The 22,514-nt window shown below is 36.1% G+C and overlaps 1 protein-coding gene across 6 annotated transcripts; it reads right to left on the bottom strand.

The window, feature by feature from the left end:
* Nucleotides 1–424: 424 nt before the first annotated feature.
* Nucleotides 425–21,951, bottom strand: LOC110101977 (peptidyl-prolyl cis-trans isomerase CYP21-4). 6 transcript variants are annotated; one of them, XR_003699820.1, is made up of 9 exons: nt 21,540–21,693; nt 12,114–12,274; nt 11,903–11,942; nt 11,626–11,676; nt 10,966–11,051; nt 10,695–10,844; nt 10,392–10,542; nt 755–909; nt 425–667 (listed from the first exon to the last, which is right to left on the bottom strand). XR_003699820.1 is itself a non-coding variant. In XM_028692503.1 (9 exons), exons 3-9 carry the CDS (start codon nt 12,263–12,265, stop codon nt 823–825), a joined length of 717 nt encoding a protein of 238 aa, XP_028548336.1. In that variant the 5' UTR covers nt 12,266–12,274; nt 16,341–16,494; nt 21,540–21,693; the 3' UTR covers nt 425–822. The 6 variants fall into 6 exon arrangements, 5 of the variants coding, with proteins under 5 accessions (XP_028548336.1, XP_028548337.1, XP_028548338.1 ...); XM_028692503.1 differs by adding an exon at nt 16,341–16,494 and having other exon boundaries at nt 425–909; XM_028692504.1 differs by lacking the exon at nt 21,540–21,693 and adding an exon at nt 21,897–21,951 and having other exon boundaries at nt 425–909; nt 12,114–12,277.
* Between the last annotated feature and the right edge of the window lie 563 nt (nt 21,952–22,514).

Here is a 22,514-nt window from a genome sequence, read left to right as displayed (position 1 = left end):
CAACTTTATTTTTATAAAATTGCAATAGAGAAAATTTTTTTAAAAAATTAATATAGAAAACAACTTTCTAATACAGTTTTTTTAAAGCAGCAAAACCACAATGGCCTTTCTTTTTTTTTTCAAAGGGTTTGACTTGGTCAAATACAATGACCAAATATGGCCAAATATAAATTTTGATTTCAATCTAAAAAGTAAAACAATTAAAAAATATTCCAAACGAAGTTTTAATTTTAGCTCAAAATCAACAGTAAAAACTTATTTTACGCAGTTTCGGCTTAATAGACTGGTAACAAGACGATCTTCAACTTGATTGAACTGTTGATTGAGAAAAATGGAATATTCAATTTATGTAATTGATTTCAAATGTCCATAATGTTTGAATATCGCACCCAATTTCATCGAACAAAAAAAAAGGCAGTGACAATTGTAATGAGCTTTAGTATGTCTAGCTTTACTAAGAATATCCAGTCCTTTCACAACATCACGAAATACAGCGAAATTCTAAGCTTATCATTTCTTACAAAACAATCAATACATAATACGAACTTCATGCAAAGTGAGGAAGATTACAAAAATCACAATTCCAATGCAAATTAATGGCAACCACAAAACGTTCAGTCAAGTGGTATGTAATGCTATACAATGTAACAGCACAAATGTTACAGACCTGAGAAATTTAGAATTTTGTGGTCAATTCAAGAAACGGTACTTTTCCAGAAAAAATATAAGGCTATCATATCAAGTTCAACAGAACCTGGGATAAGCCGGTAAGATCAAGACAAAGCCATCCACAAGTGATTCGCAACTCATTATGCAGGTTACTCAGGGCTCTTGCTTCAGTGTTATGTTAATGATTTCTATGATGGACTTTGGCTGATACTGCTCATCTGTATCGACTTCCTCAATTTCCTGAAATGATAGAAGATTTTCATGATAAATTTGAACAACACAAAAGTAGTATGACAATTCTTTTTAGTTGTCAATGACCCAGGGCAGGACTCTCAAAAAAATTCGTTGTTCATGAACAACTAGTGTTTGACTTGCAGAAGAGATCATGTTGTACACGTTGGTTAAGCGAGCGAGACCGGAACACTAATATATTACTGGAGGTCAAACTATAAATTAGTCAAGCACAAATAACCTTTTGTTCGATCGGCTGTTTTTGACTTGAAATAATTAAACATTATTTTTATTTTTATTAAACAAATAACTAGACTTGTTTAGTTGAGACCTAAGGGCCGAAGTTTGGATTAGTCCACAATGCAGTGTGTGGAGGTGTGGCTTTCAATGTAGCTATATCAACTATTGGATTAAATCCAATTGCCCCAAAAGTTCAGGGCCCCTTTCTCTTTCAACCTTTTGATTCTGAGACTTCTAATTCTCAATCTCTCGCACCGGCCTCCAGACCCCAACATTCTCCTCAATCCTATCACCTCTCTTTCTCAATTTCCCCTCACCTTCATCTCTTGTAAGTTATTTGACTCGTTTCTTTCTCCCCCTCATATACTGGAGAAATTATTCTTTGCAGAGATCGAACGCAGAACGCTGTCCGGAGACCAACCAGAATGTGTCACGTCAGCAATACCGAGCCGCGGTACCGAGTGGTAACGAGCCGTGGTACCGAGCGAAGGGGTGATGTGGCGCATTCTGATTAATCTCCAGAGGATGTTCGGCGTATTCCGCACAGAATAATTAATCTATGCACTGGCTCTCAACTCTTTTTATTTGTGCATATTTTAGAAGCCCTAGCCATGCAAGCCCCTTATGCATTGTTTAGGTATTGAAGAAATTGTTTAGGGCTTCTTCTCGTGGTGAATTATTTAGCAAGCAATAGCTGGATGTTTTTGTGGACAAAGAATTCAATAGATTACTTTGTTCAAAATCTTAAGCTCTCTCTTCTTGCTTCTATGATATAACCCAGCAATAGGCTGATGTTAAGCTAGGATTTTTACTTAACTTATTTATTTGAATATTATGCAATCTAGGTTCTAAAACAAGTAGGAGAACACTAGAAATGCAATTGAAAGCCCTCTCTTTCAATATACCATAAACATACACAAATATTGGAAACTAAGTAGGAAACAAAACTTTAAAAATTGATAAGGCACCAAAATAACCAAAAAAATAACCAAACTAAATTAAAATACCCTCAGAGCAACCTTGTAAGGTCATCTCACATGCAAATCACGAAAATAGAGAATGATGCTAAAAAAAATAAAAAATCAAATCAGTGGTTCGCCACAAAAATTATTCTCCAGCTCAAGTTGGCGATCCTCTGGTAAATACCAACAAATGATGCACAACAACACCTTACACTCACAATATTTGGAGAAGAAAGATACAAGTGGAAGGGAAATCGTGGAGAGAAGATTAGATAGAAGATTGAGATAAAATAGAAGAAGGAAGATAGAAGAAGATAGCTCGTAAGCTAAATAACCTACATGTTTTAGTGTGATTACACCAACAGCAATAACAACCAACCCCCTCCAGCAGCAAAATAGCCCATACATATAGGAGAAGGTGGAAATGGCTTATGCCATCCAAAAAACCAATAAAAGCCTCTCAAGTTAACCCTTTTTATAAGGAGTTAACGCACTTAGTATAAGAAAACAGTAAAATGTAAATCGAACAACCAGCAGCAAGGAAAAATGGGACAGCAACATTGGGAAAACAACTAGCATATGGAAAGCAAGCAGCAGAGAAAACAGGACAGCAACATGGGAAAAAACAGCCAGCATATGTAAAGAGTTGGGCCAAGCTCAAAATAAATATCCAACTAACCACCAAAGAAGATAGATCAACAAAAGTGGAAACCAGAGTGAAACTTTTTAGAACACCAAATCCAAGCATGATCATGGGTTGTTTTTCATCATAGGGCCATACAAATAAACTTACATAACATCCAAAAATATAAGGAAAAATAAAATAAAATAAAATATATAAAATGATAAACATGGTTGCATCAGAATACATTCAAGATTTTTTGGGGCTTCTTGTGGTGAAAGTACTTAGTAGTTGGTTGCATGAATGTTTTTCTGGATTCAGGTACTGCTCTATAGAAAGTATTTCCTACATTCAAGAAGGCCTAGCTGCTTGTTCCTGGGGTGAAAGAAGTCAATAGATTATTTTTTAAAGTATTTAGATATATCTTATTGATGACCTATTCTAGCAGTATGCTAATGTTTAGTTAGGGTTTTTGTTTTTTATTTTTGTGAACATATTCAAGATTTTTTTAGGCTTTTTCTTGTGTTTTTCTTGTATTGAAAATGTTCAGCGTGGTTAAATGTTATATTTGGCTATTCTGTAAGGCTTGGTCAGTCAGTTATGTCTTATCCCGATTGTATGTTAATATTTTGTTTAGGTATTGCTCAGTTATACCTTTGTAGAACACTGTTCAAATATTGATGAAGTTGAGATATACTGCTAAGCTATTCCTATAATGTTGGTTTTATGTGTATGCTTGATCAAATCGTTTTACCTCATATTTTGTTTTTATTTTTTATTTTTTTTTTAGTGCATTGTCATGACAACATTGTATTTATCTCAAATTGCATTATCTGGCAATCCATTTCCTTTAAAAGTTGAAAACAATAATGAAAATCTTAATAATGATTTGGAACAATGAAAATATAGAATGCTAAGACTAAGGATCTATTTGGGATGGATGCAATATTTTATAAAGATGGTTGTGAAGTTGTTGTGTGGAAAAAAATTTTAAAAAATTATTATGGATATTATAACTATGGACTTTTTGAAAAAATTAAACAGCTGTTTTTTTAGGCTATCACGTATTAGCAACTCTAATTGTAAAAAGCAATATACCATCATAAAAATTTCTAGAAAGTAGCAAGAATGTAGTAGCCAAATGAAACAGTTGTTGTAATCTGAAAAGCAACACAGTGAGAAAGGAGTGGACCATAACAATAAAGATAGACTACAAAGGTTAGGAAGGGAAAGTCCTTGAAATGTTTTTTTTTTTTTTTTCTTTTAAATGTCATTGAAGCTACATCAACATTTGAAGGAGTTGTAACTCCTTGGAAATTGCATCTATTGTGAAACTAAATTTCTTAATCTTAAACAGGCACTATTTCAAAACTCCTTGGACACATAAAAAGAATGTGAAAAAACTAAAGCTAAGGGTAAACAAGTATTGATTTATCCAAAAATTGTAAAAAATATTGATTTTTTTACCTTCTAAGGCTGATATAGGTATTGGGATACAATTATTTCATTACCCAAAAAATTATGATCAATTACAACAACAGCAGCAGCAGCAAGCCTTTATGAAGGGTCAGCTACATGAATCCGTTTTCTCCATTATGCCCAGTTAAGAGTAAATTCTCATCTAAATCTAACAAGGAAATGTCATTTCTAATATTTTCTAACCAAGTCTTCTTAGGCCTACCTCTACCTTTCTAAACATAAGCCAAATCTATACATCTACTCTCTTAACCGAGTCATCAGAAGGCCACCGTTTTATGTGACCAAACCATCTAAGGCGGCTCACTTTAATCTTATCTGCCATTGGAGCTACTCCAACCTTTTCATGTATATGCTCGTTTCATATCCTGTCTCTAAGAGTAAAGTCACTCATCCACCTAAACATCCTCATTTCTACAACACTTAATTTAATATCATGTTTCTCTTTTAATGGCCAACATTTTGTGCCATAAAGCATTGCAGGTCTCACCACCATCTTATAGAATTTTCCCTTAAGTTTGAGGTGTACTTTTCTATCACACAACAAGCCCTATGCATTCCACTTCAATCATCCAACTTAAATTCTACTAATAATATCCCTATCTATTTCACCATCACCCTAGACAATACACCCAAGATATATAAAAAGTGTACTCTTATTAATGCCTCGATCGTAGAGGTTGTCAAAAATAGGTTACAGGTTGGGTTCGGGCCGAACTCAATATTGACCCGTTGTTGTTTGACACAAGCCGAACCCAACCCGTTTTTTGCAAACGGGTCAAAAATTCTAAACCGGACCCGACATGCCAGGTTATCAAGTTAACTTGACCCGATTAGTGGGACGTGGGGTATAGGTGCAGGCGGGAGTCAAGAAACTACGCAGGGATCGCACGCAAGCGGTACACAGTTTGGAGCGGGGTCGCGGTTTGATGCAGGGTCGCACGCAGGCAGTCCGATGATGCTGGCGGGTCACTTCCAGGTCATTTTAGGGTTAGCGGTGTGACCCAGACACGACCTAATTTTTAAACGGGTCAAAAATTGGAACTCGAACACGACTCATTTGCTAAATGGGTTGACCCAAAATCGAATTTTTCGGGTCAATTTCGGGTAGGGTTTTCGGGTCGTGTCAAATATTGACATCCTACCTAGTTGCTCAAAGTCACAATCCCCCAGTAGATCTATTACTACTAAAATTATACTCCATGTATTCTGTTTTAGATCTACTCAAACGAAAATCTTTAGGCTCTAAGGTTGACCTCCATAATTCAAGTTTAAATTCAAGTCCAGCTCTAGTCTTATTAACAAGAATATCATCCGCAACAAGCATACACCAAGGTACATCCTCTCGCAAATGTCTAGTAAGTACATCCATGACTAAAGCAAGAAGATATGAGCTTAAGGATGATCATTGTACATGATCACTTTTATAATTGTTGACCATATGTGGTTCAATGTACAATTAAAGTCTTTAAACCAAGTTATGAGAGTCTCTAGAAACATAACTAGAAATGATTGCATTAGTAGCACATACATATGTGAAGCTATATGTAAGTACTTGTTGTAGTGAAATTTTTAAGAGAGAGAATCCACTATCACCTAGATAACACTAGAAGTAATGATGTTACAGCAAGCTCTCTTAAAGTTTAATTTTTAGGCCTCGTTTGGGACGGATTTTTCCCTGCTGTGCTTCACCGAACGTAACCAAGAGGTCGTTTGGGGTTAAGCGGTGGTGCTCCGTTTTAAAAATTTCTGCGTCCTGCGGTTGCTTTTCCAATCCAAAAGAACGTCCCTGCTTTCGGGTGCTTTTCGCGTGCTTCCCGCTGTTTGGAAGTATAAGAAATACGTCAATACCCTTACAGTTCCCATCTTCCTCATCTGGCGAACTTCCGCGACCATTTCTTCCTCGTTGTAGCACGACGCGGGATGGCGGCGCCGAACATCGAATCAATAGCCGCTTCGCTGAGGAACTACTCGCATAACAGCAGAAGAGGAGCAGCATCGCCGGCGGCGGCGGCGGAGAGCAAAGAGGTAACGGTGGAGCTCAACTCCGGTAAAGCTTCACTCTGTTTTTTTTTTTTTTTTTCTTTCTTTTCTTTATTTGGGCACTTGCTTAGAACTAGAATATGCATCCTGCATAATTAAGTTAATTGGAAATTCGGATCATCATCATCAAGAGACTTTTTCCAACTATTTGGGGTTCCGCAAGAAGTAACTCTGATAATAATAAAAAACGGTAGTTATACGGATTCCTTTCTCGTTGAAGTTAATTCTAATTGAAATTTTATTCATTTATTTGTTGGAAGATGCCACAAGTACTAAGCATGGTTTGGTTATTTTTTAAACAAACTCTGTTCTTGCAAATTTCTCTCAGGTGGAAGCGTTTCCCAATCACTGGAAGCAATGCCTTGACATGAAGGTTCGTTACCTACTCACACCAATTCACCATATCTATTTCTTCTTCTTCTTTACTCTCTCAAAGTGTTTTTAGTATTTTTTAATCTCTCCTCTTTAAAAGCTTTGTTCTTCTCTTAAACCAGTGTGATCGTAACCCAAAAGCTTTCTTCTATTTCGATCTTTGTTATTTTTTTTGCTCTTTAAATATTAATCTTTATCTTCCTATTTCCTCTTTCGACATTGAAAGATTATTCTTTTATGATCAAATTGTAATTTATTAACGGATTAATCACCCGGCCATCATTTTTTGCTCTTAAGCTTATCTTATAATGATTGCTCTGTTTTTTTTTTCTTTTTTCTTTCAGACCGGGAAGCTATTCTATGTGAACGGGAAGAGCGGCGAGAGGAAAACAGAGGTTCCTCGGATTGCAGCCTCCGGTCTTCAGGCGAGCTATAATTCGTCAGAAGAGTACAACTCCGATGATGCCGGAGGCGGCGAAGATGAAGAAGACAATGACGGTGACATTGAAGACTGCAGCTCGCTTGCCGGCGATGGAACTGACTATGAGGATTTTTTCGGTGTTAGCAGCAGAAACTCTCACAATTCATCCTCCGATGACTCCATTGCCGGCGACGGTAATGGTGGCGCGGGGAGTCTAATCCTCGTCGTCGCCGGCTGCAAGTCTTGCTTCATGTACTTCATTGTTCCGAAACGTGTCGATGAGTGTCCTAAGTGCGGCGGCTGTCTCCTCCACTTGGACTCTTAATTTTTTTTTTAATTTTAACAAATTATTTTGAAGTATGATAAAGACAATGTCAATAAAAATTTATAGTATTTTTTATATAAAAACTTATAAATATATATAAACTTATAAAATATTTGATATATAAACTTATAAAATTTTTGATAAAATAATTTGATTTTAATTCAGAAGTGTTAGTTTGTTAAGATAAAATTTTGAAAAGAATTTATATTTAAATAAAATTTATTTATCTAAATACATATGAGGGTATAAAGGTAACTTCTTCATATATAGCTGCAGCACAGCAACTTGACAGTTATACTGTCCAAACAAGATGTACTGCTTTCTATACAGCAATTTCAAAAAGCGACTTTCTGTGTAACAATTTCATAACCGGCTTTACCGACAGCTGCAGCAGCCCCAAACGAACCCTTAGTCACGAGGAAAGATGTATTTCAAATGATATTTCCTCAATGTTCGGTGTTGTGAACATATCATGAACATTTTATGATTCAAAATGGATTAAAAAAGGTTCATGAAATAATTTATCATCTTAAGAAGTCAATAAATATCTCAAGAAATCACTAACAATACTACATAAGTTTGTGAAAGTCTCCTAGCAACTAAGCGTTTCCACATCATAGGGTTTTTCTATTGATATACAAACATAATAGAACTCAAATATTTAATGCTTGAATCTGCCTTTGTTTATCAGAATGTATTTAGTCAAATGCAGCTTGAGACAACAATTACAAGTGGTTTCCATCTGATTTTGATAAGGTAAAATATGAGAGCATTAGAAAGCTCTTTGCAGCTTTTAACAATTTAACAAAAATAATTTCTAATTCTTCCTATCCTACTAAAAATATTTTCCTCTCCACTGTTATGCATGTGAAGTTCTAAATGGAAGAATCAACTTCATCGGATGAGTAAATGAGTATGACTAGCATCATGAAAATAAAATTGTAAATGAGTATGACTAGCATCATGAAAATAAAATTTGATGAATACAATGATGAATGTAATGATCTTATGTCTATAACAACCATTTTGGATCCCCACTTGAAATTTAAGTTCATCAATCTCACATTTCCAAAGATACGCTCATCTTCTGAGCTAGAATCCAAAATTCAAATAGTTGAGGATGTTTTTTAGGAACTAAATAATCAATACATTACTGATGTTGCTAGTTCTAGCTCTATAGGTGTTGGACGCTCAGCTTCCATGTCATATGACAAAACTTTTTGACATAGCTTTGTTTCCATGCCTGGATTTGTTTATTTTCTCGGGTCATCAGGGTCCATTCAACCTTCCAATTTTGATTATCTATCTTGCAGATGGTTTGTATGTGCATGACAATGATCAATTTGATGCTCTTAGATGCTGTAAATTGAACAATCCGAAATATCCGTGCTTGTCTAAAATAGTTAAGGATGTTTTGATAACTTCAATAACAACGATTGCATCGAAATCTACATTTAGTGCTGGTGGTAGAACATTGGGTATGATCATGATTGCATCAAATTCCTATAGCTTCCAATCATACAAATCAATATAGAACTCTACAGCCCTCTAAATTAAGACAAAGTCAAAAGGCTCCAAAGATATTAAAACCTAGGTACATATTCTTGCAAAATGCTTTTAGAACCCAACTCCATGAAATCATGCATGACAATTAGAGTCCCAAGCTTCCTCGTAGATTGCAAATCTTCAAGAACATCCAAACTAAGGCTAACATTTGGAAATTTGATCTCAAACAACAAAAACTTCAATCTTCCTTGGATTGAGGTGAAATCCGACATCCACACTCCACAGACTAGCATGCCAAATCGAGAGTATATCCTTAGTAAAGGCAAACATAAAGAGGCAAAAACCCTATCAATTGTTGGGACATCCACTCTATACTTAATCTTCCATAACCTCCTCGTTGTAAAAACAAATGCCCCATAATATGGGTTATGGTCATGCATTGTCCAATCAAGCAAGATTTATGGTTTTCATCACCTTCATGAAGTTTAGTAGTGCCATGTAGTATCCCCCCTTTCGATGGAAAAATTCAGTTTAACAAACACCTATGAATCCTTACAAACCATCTCCAAATGTGAATAATAGGGGAAACTTGCAAACTATTGACGGGAAGAGGTCAAGATCGAGGCGGCTATCTACAAGAAATTTGTTAGGGACTGAAATTGTAGTGACACTTAGGACTCTATTATAAGTTGTGCACGGTCACATGAGAGTGATGCCTCAAAGAGCAAACCAAACAACTTCCAAAAACATCTTCAATGAAAGTGAATAAACTACTGGCAGGCTTGAACCTAATATTATGGTGATTGATTGGGCAACTACTAAGTCCCGATGTCCCCACATTCATTTTAGAGAGAGATGAGACCGAGGGAAGTGTTAAACACTAAAAATGAGGAAATTGAAGAGCATCAAAGTAAGGAGAAGAATAATGGACAAGTTGGGAAACTAGCATTGCATAATGAATAGGAGATTCTATAACAATCTCAAAAGAGGTGGTACATGTTCAACAAATCATGGTAAGCTATCCAGGATAGTTTTAAGCTTTATATCATCCTGATTATCTTAGTAATGTAGCACGCTTATTGAAGATGCATAGGAAATTAAGAAGGCTGTATAATTGTGGATGAAAATGAAAATCTCACAAGCCCACTATTTTTTTTTCTTGAGAAGTTTAAAGAAAGAGGAATTCATTACATAGAATTAGACTAAAAAATTAATCATGGCCTCAATAAACCTCCATACATCATTTCTCCTAGCAAATAGAATAAACAATAGACGAAATTTTGATGGTTTCGCCTACCTTGGGGAGCTCATTATTCAAAAATAAATATTTTTATAAGTCAAATACCACTAATATGCTGTGCTGTCATATTCAGTCAGACGAGCAATGATGCCAAGTTTATACATGTTAGGCACCAAAAATGGCATTTGGATATGTAATAGGTCATGGAAGTATAATTTTATATTTGATTTCAAATTAAACCATGAAATAGAGAATCAAAATGAAAGAATGAATTATATTTTTACCTGTACAACATCTTCCCCTTTGATGACCCGCCCAAACACATTAAGCTTATCATTTAGGTTAGGAATTGGTGCAGTAGTAATAAAGATCTCAAATCCTTTGGCATTTGCTTTTGCTTTTGAAGTTCCAAGCATGAAAGCCTCGTGCTTTGGGCTGTTCAAGCCACATACATCATCAAAATTAATAGAAACAACTTAACGAAGTTTTTGTAAGGTCTGAAGAAGTAAATTGGCATAATGCATTCATCTTTCTTTGAAATTATGAAAGAAGAAAATATGGAATGAAAATATACTAGGAATGCATACAATGCATCAAACCTTGTCTCAAGCTGACCATCGGATTTTCTATGGAGAGTCCATTCTTCAGCAGCTCCAAGGTTGTGAGGGTCTCCACCTTGAATGACAAAGTGCTTTATCACACGATGAAAACGCATTCCTTTGAAGTATCCTTTTTGACTGTATATATAAACAGTTGTACCAGTAACATTCAAGATGATAATAAAGTAGACTTGCACAGGGATGAAAAAAAATAGCACTTGCAGTTACAAAAAGAGATCAAATAATGATTTTGGCATACCATAAATCAAGGAATTTGTCCACAACCTCAGGGGAGGAATCCTTATGAAGTTCAACAGTGATTGAACCTTTGGATGTTTCCATGACCTACAGAAAACAGTAAAAATTTTAAAAAAGAAAGTATGATAAATTCATAGCTATTTATTTGCCTACCTCAAAGGGTATATATAATTACACAAGAAAATCCAGATATCACATAATCTTAGCATAAAAAATAAAATTAAAAAATGTCACAATTTGCTAATAAATAGTGGACAAATGCATCAAGAACCATGACATGGTTAGTGTTGGCTGTAGCTGCGATCAATAAAAGGAAGAGACTTCCCCAACAGACCGAATGAATATCCAACTCAAAAACAAAATAAACATATAAATTGCGAAAAATTAACTGATTTCAATATGCCCACTTCAAAGTGATCTTTGATTTTTATTTTATTTTTTTAGGTGCTAAAGTAAGAAAAAACACTTTACAATCAACAGATACCCCCAAGGCTGGAAAGCAATGAATGAGGTGGATTAGATTTGCAAGTAGAACAACCAAATTCATGAGAAAGCACAGGAATTTGATATACCAAGGTAAAAACAAAATGTAGCCTTAACAGGATACAAAATTAACAGAACGGAATAAACCTCAAAGCATCAGTTGGGGCAGGGAACTTACAGCATAGCCAGGTAGATCAAATTTCTTCCGCTCCCCAGTATCATTGGAATGCTTTAACCACAAAAAAAGGGCACCACAAAAATTAATAATATAGTGACTCTTATAAGAAAATAAAATTAGTAGAAACAGAAAAGGAAAATTCAAGTGATGACATGCTAAGCAAATGCTACATGACACTGCATGTGGTCACGATCTCAAGTCTCAACAAACAGAACAAACAACCAATATGAAACAAATCAATACAGATTGAAAAAGGTAACAGTAAAAATGACTGTACCTCAGAATTTATTAATTCAGTATCAAGTTTGTTGATTGACCTGCAAGGATGTTTAAAGTTGCAAAACAGGAAATCCACTATCAATTTAATATACCAACACAAAAACATGCCTTGAATATAAGTGACTGCAGAGATTAGCACTGATCCAAGCATCTTATCTGATTGTTTTTGACTAAGAAGAAACTTAAAAAGAAAGAAATGAAAAGCTGACCTTTTATACCAGTGATTGTAGGTTGCATACAAGGATAATACAACCAAGATGACTAAAAGATTGCATGTAATGATCGTTGTGAGACTGACTCGAGTTGGAGCCTTTTTCTTTTTGCTCTGAATAAGTAATGCTTGAGGCTTGATTCTTGCCATAAGTTTCTTCTGAAGCAAGGAAAAATCAACAATTGTTACTTCCAAGCAACTGGCAAAATAAAATTGCTTCAAGTCTAGTTACATTTTGGGGTACCTATGTAACATTATAAAAATATTATCAGAAAGATGCTTTAATATGAGAAAGATTGTCAAGAAGCAGAGAAAGTGGGTTAGGACAAAAATAAAAGCAAACATACATTGTTCTATTGATCTAAGGATTAGATCAAACGAATAATCAATTAGATCATCCATGATAGCAATTTCGATATCATGTTGTGAAGAGATAGAAGGAATCATGATTGTTAATATTTTGACTATCTAATCACTTGAGTCTTGGAGACTACCAATAGTGTTGATTTTGTTGAGACAGGAGATCAAGTCAACCGGAGACCATGGATAAAGATGGATCCCCAATTGGACTCCTGCTTATAAAGATCAAACGGAATGAAGTTTAGATCAATGAATGGCAATCCTGAGGACAACAAAATAAGCATGGGCAGTCAATCTAGAAATCAAGATATAGTCAGCCAACCTAGGATTGGGATGAATTTTAAATTTTAAACTTGTTTTGAATAATTTTATATTTTGAATTTCACAATTATGTATTCCCTCTTTGGTGGAGTTAGTTTACGATAAAATAAAAACTTTCGAATTAATTCATGAAGCATTCACGTATAAATAAGTCTATTTCCTTCAATAGATTAATTCCAATCTCTCTCAAATCCTTCTGTATCTTCTCTCCCTCTGCCATAAGGCTCTAGCCCTTATAAGGACAAACAAGCAGCCGGTTTCCTTCTCAGAGCAGTGGAAACCAGCTGCTCAAGCCCTCCAGCAGTTGCTGGAAATCTCCCCAGCGTCCTGCCACTGACAACCTGTTGCTGCAGATTCCTGCAGAAACAGAAAACAAGAAATTCTGTGCCCGTTTACAGCAATTCAGAGTACAATTTGGCCCACTTTGCTAAAAAAAAAATCGAGATAGCTATTTTCAGCAAGCCAGACGAGGCTTTCAGCAATTAGATGCTCTGCCCAATGAGGAAGACTCAAAAAATTAAATGAAAGTATGAAACTCATTTTACACACTAAGAAAGAGACAAAACAGAGAGAGACATCTACAACAATAAACAAAACCCCAGAAACATTTATTTTGATCAATAGATCATTAGGACTCCTCCAAATCAATATATATTTCATATCCGTGTTAGCCTCTTATTGTGGACTCACGTTATATTATTTAGAAGCTACCATTGAATCAAGTTCGCATCAGAGCACCATTCCTTGGTGCGTTGCACAAAAGAAAAAGGTACTATCACAATACTGGAGAACCAGTTATTTCCTTAGATACACAAAGAAAGCCAAGAATCAAATGAGAGGATGAACTCCTCCAAAGAAAGCGAAATAAAACTTATAGATTGTCTGACTGAGAAAATGGCTAACATGATTGAGTGGAAAGATGCAATCTTTCACACTTTCAACAAATTTTAATGACTTAAGCAACATACCCTATTCTTCGCACTTATTTGAAACAGTAATGTTCACTAGACATATGCTGCTGGCATGGGAGATCATGAGGATGAGGTTGTGGTGATCACTAATGGAAATAAGGGGAGAACAAGACCAATCATAGGTGGAAATCTACAAATATGATGGGAAAATAGATGCAGAAACATTACGCATGTGGATTGGCCAACTAAAAATTATATTTTAACTTAGATTGTAATGGCACTAATAACAAGGTGGCCTTTGCCCAACCGAAACTTTGCCATGATGCTTGGATGCGATGGAATGCATACTTCAGAGAAATTTGTTATCAAGAAGTAACTTGGGCATGAATTTTATCTTATCTTGCAGATTAAATGAAAGATTGGTGGAAGAAATGTCACAGTTTGAGCCAATACCAAGGACAACCATGCAAGATTACACAATGCAGTTTAGAAGTCAGAAAATGGCTTTTGGATTAAATTTTGGAGATATACAAACGTTGATGCAGTACACCTCAAGGCTTTACTCTCACATTGCAAATGATCTCTGCCTCCTTGCGATCTCAAATCCTAGCCAGGCCAATATGATAGTAATGGCCATAAAATAAAAGAACCAAGGCGGGGAAGAGAAGACCCAAATACATCAAAATAAGGGTCCTTCCTCTTTCTCAAAAAAAGTAAAGGGGGAAAAGACAAGTAATACTCCGGTACTTATCTCGTCTCCTAAAAACATTGCCAATGGTAAGTTTTGTGACCATTATTAAAAAATTGGCCACACCAAAGAAATGTTGAAAGCTGCACCTCAAACTCTTCCATGAAAAATGGAAGAAGGATGGGAATGGAGAATCTAAACTTGTTGTGGAGACTAAAAAATGTATTGATTACAATTGATAAAGTGAACCAATCTGGTGGGGGCAAGAAATATAGGGATGCCTATATCCCTTGCCCGCACGAGTGATAATACTAAACGACGACCCACTAATTCACGAAAGTTAGAGAGGCGACTAAAGATGAGGAAGGGGAAGAACAAACTCTTACAATAAAACTAAAAAGAAGAAATTACAAAACACAAAATTTCAAGGACTTACAAACCTTGACTCATAAACCTAGGACACCCTAAAGTTGCTGCACTTGGAAAAAAGATACAGGTGGAGTGGCACTTGCAGAGAGACGAAGAGATTAGAAGCCAAGAAGAAGGGTGGAAAGAGCCCGCAGGATTTCCGGAGGGGATGAGAAAGAAGACGGACAAAGCTCGCAAGCTTATCCAAGCAAACCCGCAGGTTATAGCTTTTTCAAAAATAACATATCATTCACTATTTAAAACAATACAATACCCCCCATATATATAGGTATGAAAGGGGAATACAAAGAGACTCCTAATAAATTCCATAGGAATTCTAAAAGACTTAGCATTAAACCCAAATGCTTTTTATAAAAAAAACAGCCCAAGCCAAAGAACCGAAGAGTCAACCACGGGAGCCAAGGAGACCGCCCGGAACCAAGGCGCCACAGCCACGGGAAAGAGCCCAGGCGCGGAAAACCAGCGGCCGGCCGGAAATCCAAGAGGCAAGGCACGGAAAACAGCAGCCCAAGGGAGGAAGCCAAGGAGCCGCCGCATGGGAAAAGACATTTCTTGGAATTCCAAAAAACTGGTTTGGAATTCCAAGAGACCTACATAATTAAAAACATAAAAAGAATAAAAAGTACATTTAATATAAGATAAATATGAACTAAAATCATAGCTAATAATGAGCTAACCCTTAATTCAATAAATGAACTAAAGACTAGCTCATAAATGAGCAAAAATTTCAGCTCAAAATGATTGAGCTTGTAAACTCGAGGTAGGCCAAAATTGATTTATTTTGGACCTGAGTTGACCCCCCCTTTGTCTACATCAGATTCTCCCCTTCTTGAAGAACTCATCTCCCGATGAGTTAGCTTTGGGTTCTCTTGAGGAGGTGCATACTGATCCTCCAGCTCTTTGAGTTTCTCACCAAACTTGTTCAAAATTTCTTCATATTCCTTCTCGAATTGTTGTTGTAGATATCTTTTCCACTTCTCGAATTTTTGATCACATAGGAACATGTGATACTAAAGCTTGTATAGTCGATCTTGAAGCGGATCCGTTGAATCACCTTCTGTAGGAATCCATCTGTCCAACAGGAGTGGGACATCAGGATTGTCATGATTGATCTCCTCCATGAATGAAGCCATTTTTTTGTTATTTTCCATTTTTTAAACTGACTCAAAAAAGACTCAAAAAACTCAATCTAAATTTAGACTCACAATTCTTGCAAGATTCACAATAAGATTTGACTCGACAAAACAAAACTTGACAAACTAAAACAAAACTTGACAACTCAATTTGACTACCAAACCCTAGGACTTCCTAACTTGCTCTGGTACTAAATTAGTGGGGGCAAGAAATATAGGGATGCCTATACCCCTCGCCCGCACAAGTGATAATACTGAACGACGACCCACTAATTCACGAAAGTTAGAGAAGTGACTAAAGATGAGCAAGGGGAAGAGCAAACTCTTACAATAAAACTAAAAAGAAGAAATTATAAAACACAAAATTTCAAGGACTTACAAACCTTGACTCATAAAACTAGGACACCCTAAAGTTGCTGCACTTGGAAGAAAGATACAGGTGGAGTGGCACTTGCGGAGAGAGGAAGCCAAGGAGCCACCGCATGGGAAAAGACATTTCTTGGAATTCTAAAAAGCCGGTTTGGAATTCCAAGAGACCTACATAATTAAAAACATAAAAAGTACATTTAATATAAGATAAATATGAACTAAAATCATAGCTAATAATGAGTTAACCCTTAGTTCAATAAATGAACTAAAGACCATCTCATAAATGAGCTAAAATTTAGCTCAAAATGATTGAGCTTGTAAACTCGAGGGAGGCCAAAATTGATTTATTTTAGACCTGAGTTGACCCCCCTTTGTTTACATCACAATCTCTATCTCTAATGACAATGTTGAAGGAAATAAAAACAATAATGTCATGTAAAGTGGACATGAGAGAGATGTTGTTCACCTTGAGAATGCATTTCAAGTAGGAGGTGATCTAAGCCATCATCAACAGTTTAACAATGACAACACTGAAAGTCTAAGAAAAAAAATTATGCTAACCTAGTGCAACAATTGGGGTTAGACACCATACCCATCCAAGCCCTTATCCTTTGCTCTAAATTCAAAAAAAGGTTATATATGAAAATTGATATTCAGTGCCAACTCAAATGTACAATAAAAAAGATTGCAATAACAAGATATTACGCAATAAAGTTCCCCACGAAATATGTCAACTTGGGGGCATACGACTTCATGAAATGTAGTGATATACCGATGAACTTACTAGTGCTAGTTCACTAAAGATGGAAGAACCTTCTCGTAGAAGGACTACAGCATTCCCTTGGTGGGCATGAAAACAAATAGCTAAGCAAGTAAGTCATTAATGTTGACCAGACGTTCATGTTGTTGCTTGTCCACATAGTAGAAGGAAAAAGGATAAGCCTTGCCTTCTCTGTTATGGGTATAAATGATGACATACAGATGCATAAGCAACACTCTAAAGATGTTCAAGCGCTACCACCAAAGCGGGCCATTAAACACAATTTCAACTTATCTCAAACCCAAATCTCTCGATGTGTTGAATTTTGATCATAAAAAATGAGATCTAAAAGCAAGGCACACAATTACTTATGAATAGAGTAATCCAGCTGAGCAATTATCTTTGTGGATCACCCATTATGATGATTCCTTAAAAAGATGGGATGTCGAGGCTCTGTGATGGCTATTGTGCTCTCAACAAAATAATAATAATAAATCATGAGCCTTTGCCTCATATTGACAACTTGCTAGATCAATTGAAACTTTCCACCATCTTCGCTAAACTGGACATCAACTATGGCTATCAAAATGTAAAGATCAATGATCAAGACACTTGGAAAATGTTCAAAATGACATAAGATTGTATGTGTTGAATCCAAATTTGTACGTGGATGATACTGAACCGTACTATCAACTCAACCTGTTGAGCTGGAACCTATGAGTCATTATGGAGGGTGTACACACACAGAGAAAGAGTAGGAGTCAGAGGCTAGCAAAGTATCTACTTATAGAGAAATTTTTGGGATTCAAGAGTCAAAAAGTTCGTCCAACTATTACTCATCACTCCTTATTTATAAGGTTTTGAGGGCTGCAGAAAATGTTATATAGAAAAAAAAGTCAAGAAACACAACCTAGACAGAATGCCCATACAACGCGACTCACTAATCTAACATGTACTGCCTCCTGATAGGTTGGAAAGGAAGAAGTCAACAAATGAACTCTCTATGCACAAGCATGATAACGGCAAGCTCTCTATGAGTGATCTCAGTGGTGGTGAGGTCTCTTTGGGTGAGCTTGATGGTGGCAAGTAGGCTCCAAGTGAGTCTACGAATGAGCCCATGTGAATAATTGGTGGTGATTGAAGTTTGGTATTGGGGATATTTGACTGCCGAAATGAGGAAGGTGAGTGAGATGTTGCGGAAATGAAGAGCTATAGGACGGATGATTATAGCTAGTATTAGAGGTGAATTCAATAGACAATTTCCTATAACTAAATTGAATGTATTGGAATGTTCTAGGGGAGAGCAAGTAAAAGGAGTAGCGGAGAATATTGGTTAGACAAGAGATCCCTGATTTACCTCGTGATGGAATGGCTCCTTAGTAGGCCCAGGCGAGTAGAGCATGATGATTCCCTCAAGTGGATTCCTCCATTGGTTCCAGGTGAATTCTTAAAAGGAACATCCCTCGAGGGCATGTGTATTAAAAGTGTTAAGATTTTAATGTTAGATTGCATATTTTTATCTTCTTAATGTTATTTGCTTTCATTTAAATATATTTTAGTTGTATGAAAATTGACTATTTATTGGACTTGAAATTGTTAAAGACAGGTTGAAGGATAATCTCATTGGAATTTATTGTATTAAGGCATATATTTGATGGAGAACATGAAAGTTGAAGTGACTTTTTTTAGTAATGGACTTGATATGATTGTGACTGAAGTGATATCTTGATTGGATGTGATAATTTTCTTAGCATGTTAGTTAACTAGTAGATAGTTTTTAGAATGTAGAAGGATATGTTAGGATAGACAAACATTCCACAAAGTATAATTGGGTTATCTGTTAAATAAATTGCTTGGGTGATTGCTTGAGTAAATTGCTTGGATTGTTATTTATTTGTATTGTCATTGTTTTCTTGTTAGTATGATAGTTTATCTTTCAGTTTAATGATATTTCATATTCATGTTTATTATTTTATAATTTGTGTCATGTTCAAAATGGCGCATCGTGCCGTGCGCTAGGTGTCATGGCTCCAATGGAACCTTTGCGCCATGGTGCACTATTCGCTGTTAACAAGTATGGTAGAAAGAAAATTTTCTCGAACAAATCCTAAGTCTTTAGCATCGACTATTTGAGCAAAATCTTGGCCTTTGATAATTCATGGGATGAGCATTTGGATAACATTAGGAAGGTAATCAAACTATTGCAACTACATCAACTCCACCTAACTAGAAGTGTGAGTTTGCAAGTAAGGGGCTGTTTGGTTGCCTGAAAAGAAAATGCAGTGTAAAGTAAATGTTGTGTATTCTGAATACTTTGAGACTGTTTGGTTGTCTGCAAAATAAACGCAGGAGAATTATTTCCCTTGTTTGATTAGGTAGATTTAGAGTAAAGTAAAAGTGATTTTTTGTCATAATTAATTTTGGCATTACAACTAGTGTATTTATAAAAGCTGCGTATTAATAATAATTAGTATTATTTGGTGTTATAAAATAAAATCAGTATATTAATAATATATCCATCTATTTCACTGTCACTCTGGACAATATACCCGACCCGAAGAAGCAATTTTGACACCCCTAACCCCACCCCACGCCACCCAACTCCACTCAAATAGAGAAGCCACCACACGATGCTAGATATTGAAAGGTTGGGTTTGAAGTCCACTAGCTAGTTGCGGCATCAACTCTAACCAGATATTTAAAGTTTAAGCTAGGAGATGCTCTGGCGACCTCAAACATATCTTGAAAATAATGGACACAAACCTACAAAATCAGTAAGTGGTGCCTTTTTCTTTAATTGAAAACAACAGAAACATCCCAACAAAGGAATGAAATAGCTACAATTTATTTTTTCCTAACTAAAAATCTTAACTAAATCATGCATCATAATTTAATCCAAGCATCAATGTTTTACACAAGAAAAAAGAACCAAAGCTCCCACTTCCAACAAATTTTGCATCAATGCTCATTAAAAAGCATATACACTGCTAAGCAAAGCTACTGAGCAGTATAGGGCTAATATACTGGCATAATTAGCTTCAAATTTACATTAGATTAATAATAAACAGGATTTGTGAAGTAAAATTTTGTTATTAGTAACTATTTTATACAAGCTTTAGTTGTAATAAACTCCATAAGGGGAAGCATTACTCAAAATTAAAGGGAAAATAATTATAACAGAGGGTTCATCCAAGCATTGTTTGCACAGGTAAAAACTTAATATCATCATGCTTGGTTACAGTGAACATAAATTTTAGAGAACTTGGATATCAACAAGTAAACAATAGTCAAGCTTAGTATACAAAGGTTATTCAGGGCAGGTAGAATAGCCGGTCCAAACAAACATACCGATTCATGATCCAATTGTAGTTAAGCACTCCAGTGAACACTGACTAGTTGAATTTATTTGCAAAATAACTTATATCATCTTCAAAAAGCCAAGAAGGTAAGATTATTTCTTCATTAGGGGATCCTCCAAATCCCTTGCCTTTGGGATTTGGTTTGTATGACATCTAAGAGAGAGAATCCCTTGAGATGGGTCTCATGAATTGGAATTCATAATACAAAAAAGGGATAGATGCGGGATAAAAAATAGAGATGAGATAGAAAATAGGAAAAAGATGAATATTTATTCAAATTCAACTTATACCCCTTATTTATAGAAATAAGATAATAAGATAAAATCAACCTATTGAAAATTTCAAATCTAAATATTTACAATCAAGAGCAACTAATGACTTCTCAGGATAAAATTGTCCAACTTCTAAGAAGTTCTAAATGATGCATTAAGAAATTGTGCTACCCACTGTCTGATTCTAAAGGGGAATGAGGAGTTTATTCTGAATGATGAGGTAAATAAACGGGTATCTAACCTAACTATGTACACAAAATTGTTTTCAAGAAAACTCCTAACTGAGATTATGGCAATTTTTGCAGCATCTTAGTAACCAACAATTTTTCAACTTTTTTTTTTATTTTTTTTTAACAGTTTTTCAACATAGCTGCACTTCAAGTCACATATTCTTCATTAATTTTTCTGTAAAGTTCACATGAATTTTTTCCTGATGTGTGTGAAATGGACATCAAAGCACCACAATAAAAATATAGAAATCAAAACCCTAACCAATTCACAAGGCAAGACATGCAAATTGCGGGGGAAAATCCATATTTTGCACTTAAAAACAAGATGAAAATCCATAAACCCTACATAAAACTGTGAAGCCTATGGGGCTGTTTGGTAGCGGGTCTTAAGTAGGATTTACGTTGGATTTATGCTAAATCCTGCCAACGGAAAAAATGGCCGCGGTAAATCCGCACCGTCGTAATCCGAATTAACCGTTTTTTTTTCCGTAAAGCCCGGATTTACTAAATCCAGTAGTTCAGCACATTTAAGGGATTAACGAACTTCCGAATACTTTTCACGCAACAACTTTGTCGTGGAGAAAATGGTTACATTCGCAGCAAGCGAGCTCGCGTCGTTACTTCCAATCCGACGTCGTCGAAGGAAGCGAAGAAGCCTCTTTAGCAACTATTTTAAAACACCACTCCACGAGATGCATGCGAGCCTTCGAAACCCTACTTTGCCCACCCGAAGCGTAGCAGCAACTAAGGGGGTGTTTGGTATCGGATTTATTTCGAGTTTTTAGTAGGATTTACGGTAAATCCAGCCAAACGCAAAAAATGGCGCCGTAAATCCGGCAAATCCGTAAATCCCGGATTTGCTAAATCCGGGTTAAATCCAAATGCCGCTAGAAGTTCGGATTTACGGGATTTTGGCCGAAAGAAGCGCGCGAAAAGGGAGAAAGTCCTCCACAGCGAGCGAGAGGGAGCTCCCTCGTTGCTTCAGATCAAATAATGTTGTAACGTTCCGATCCGACAGAACGGTAACGTTTCGTCGAAGGAGTCGAAGTCGAACAACAACGGACTCGAAGTCGAACAGGAACGAAGGAGCCGAGAGAAGCGACTCGCAGAGTCGAACAGCAACGAAGGAGCGAAGAAGGACTCGCGCACAATCCTCAACAACTCCTTCGAAGCAACAAAAGGAGCCCAACAGCGACCCTTCGTGCAGTTCTCAAACACCTCCTGTGAAGCAACGAAGGCCGAACAGGAGTATCGGACGAATAAGAGACAGATTAATAAGCAAACCCTAGGACGCTTTCATTACTGGTTAATTTAATTAATCATAAGTTTAAAATAGTGGATTTTTCACTACATAACACCGCTGAAACTCTTAAAATATCTATTCAACACCTAAAATTCATATTTACTAATATACCACTTTAAAATAACGTTTATCACGGCCGTTTGGGTTCCGTGTTAAAAAGCACCTTAACCTCGCTTCTCTTCTATTCGCGTGAAACCCTTCCCTTCTCCGCGTTTTACCTTCGTCTTCCCCTCGTCCGAATCCAACCCCCTTGCATTTGCTGTC

The sequence above is a fragment of the Dendrobium catenatum genome, unplaced genomic scaffold (genome assembly GCF_001605985.2).
Source record: "Dendrobium catenatum unplaced genomic scaffold, ASM160598v2 original_scaffold_213434, whole genome shotgun sequence".
Taxonomy (NCBI): Eukaryota; Viridiplantae; Streptophyta; class Magnoliopsida; order Asparagales; family Orchidaceae; genus Dendrobium; species Dendrobium catenatum.
Note: the sequence above shows the minus strand (reverse complement) of the source record. Positions and strands in the feature narration are given on the sequence as shown.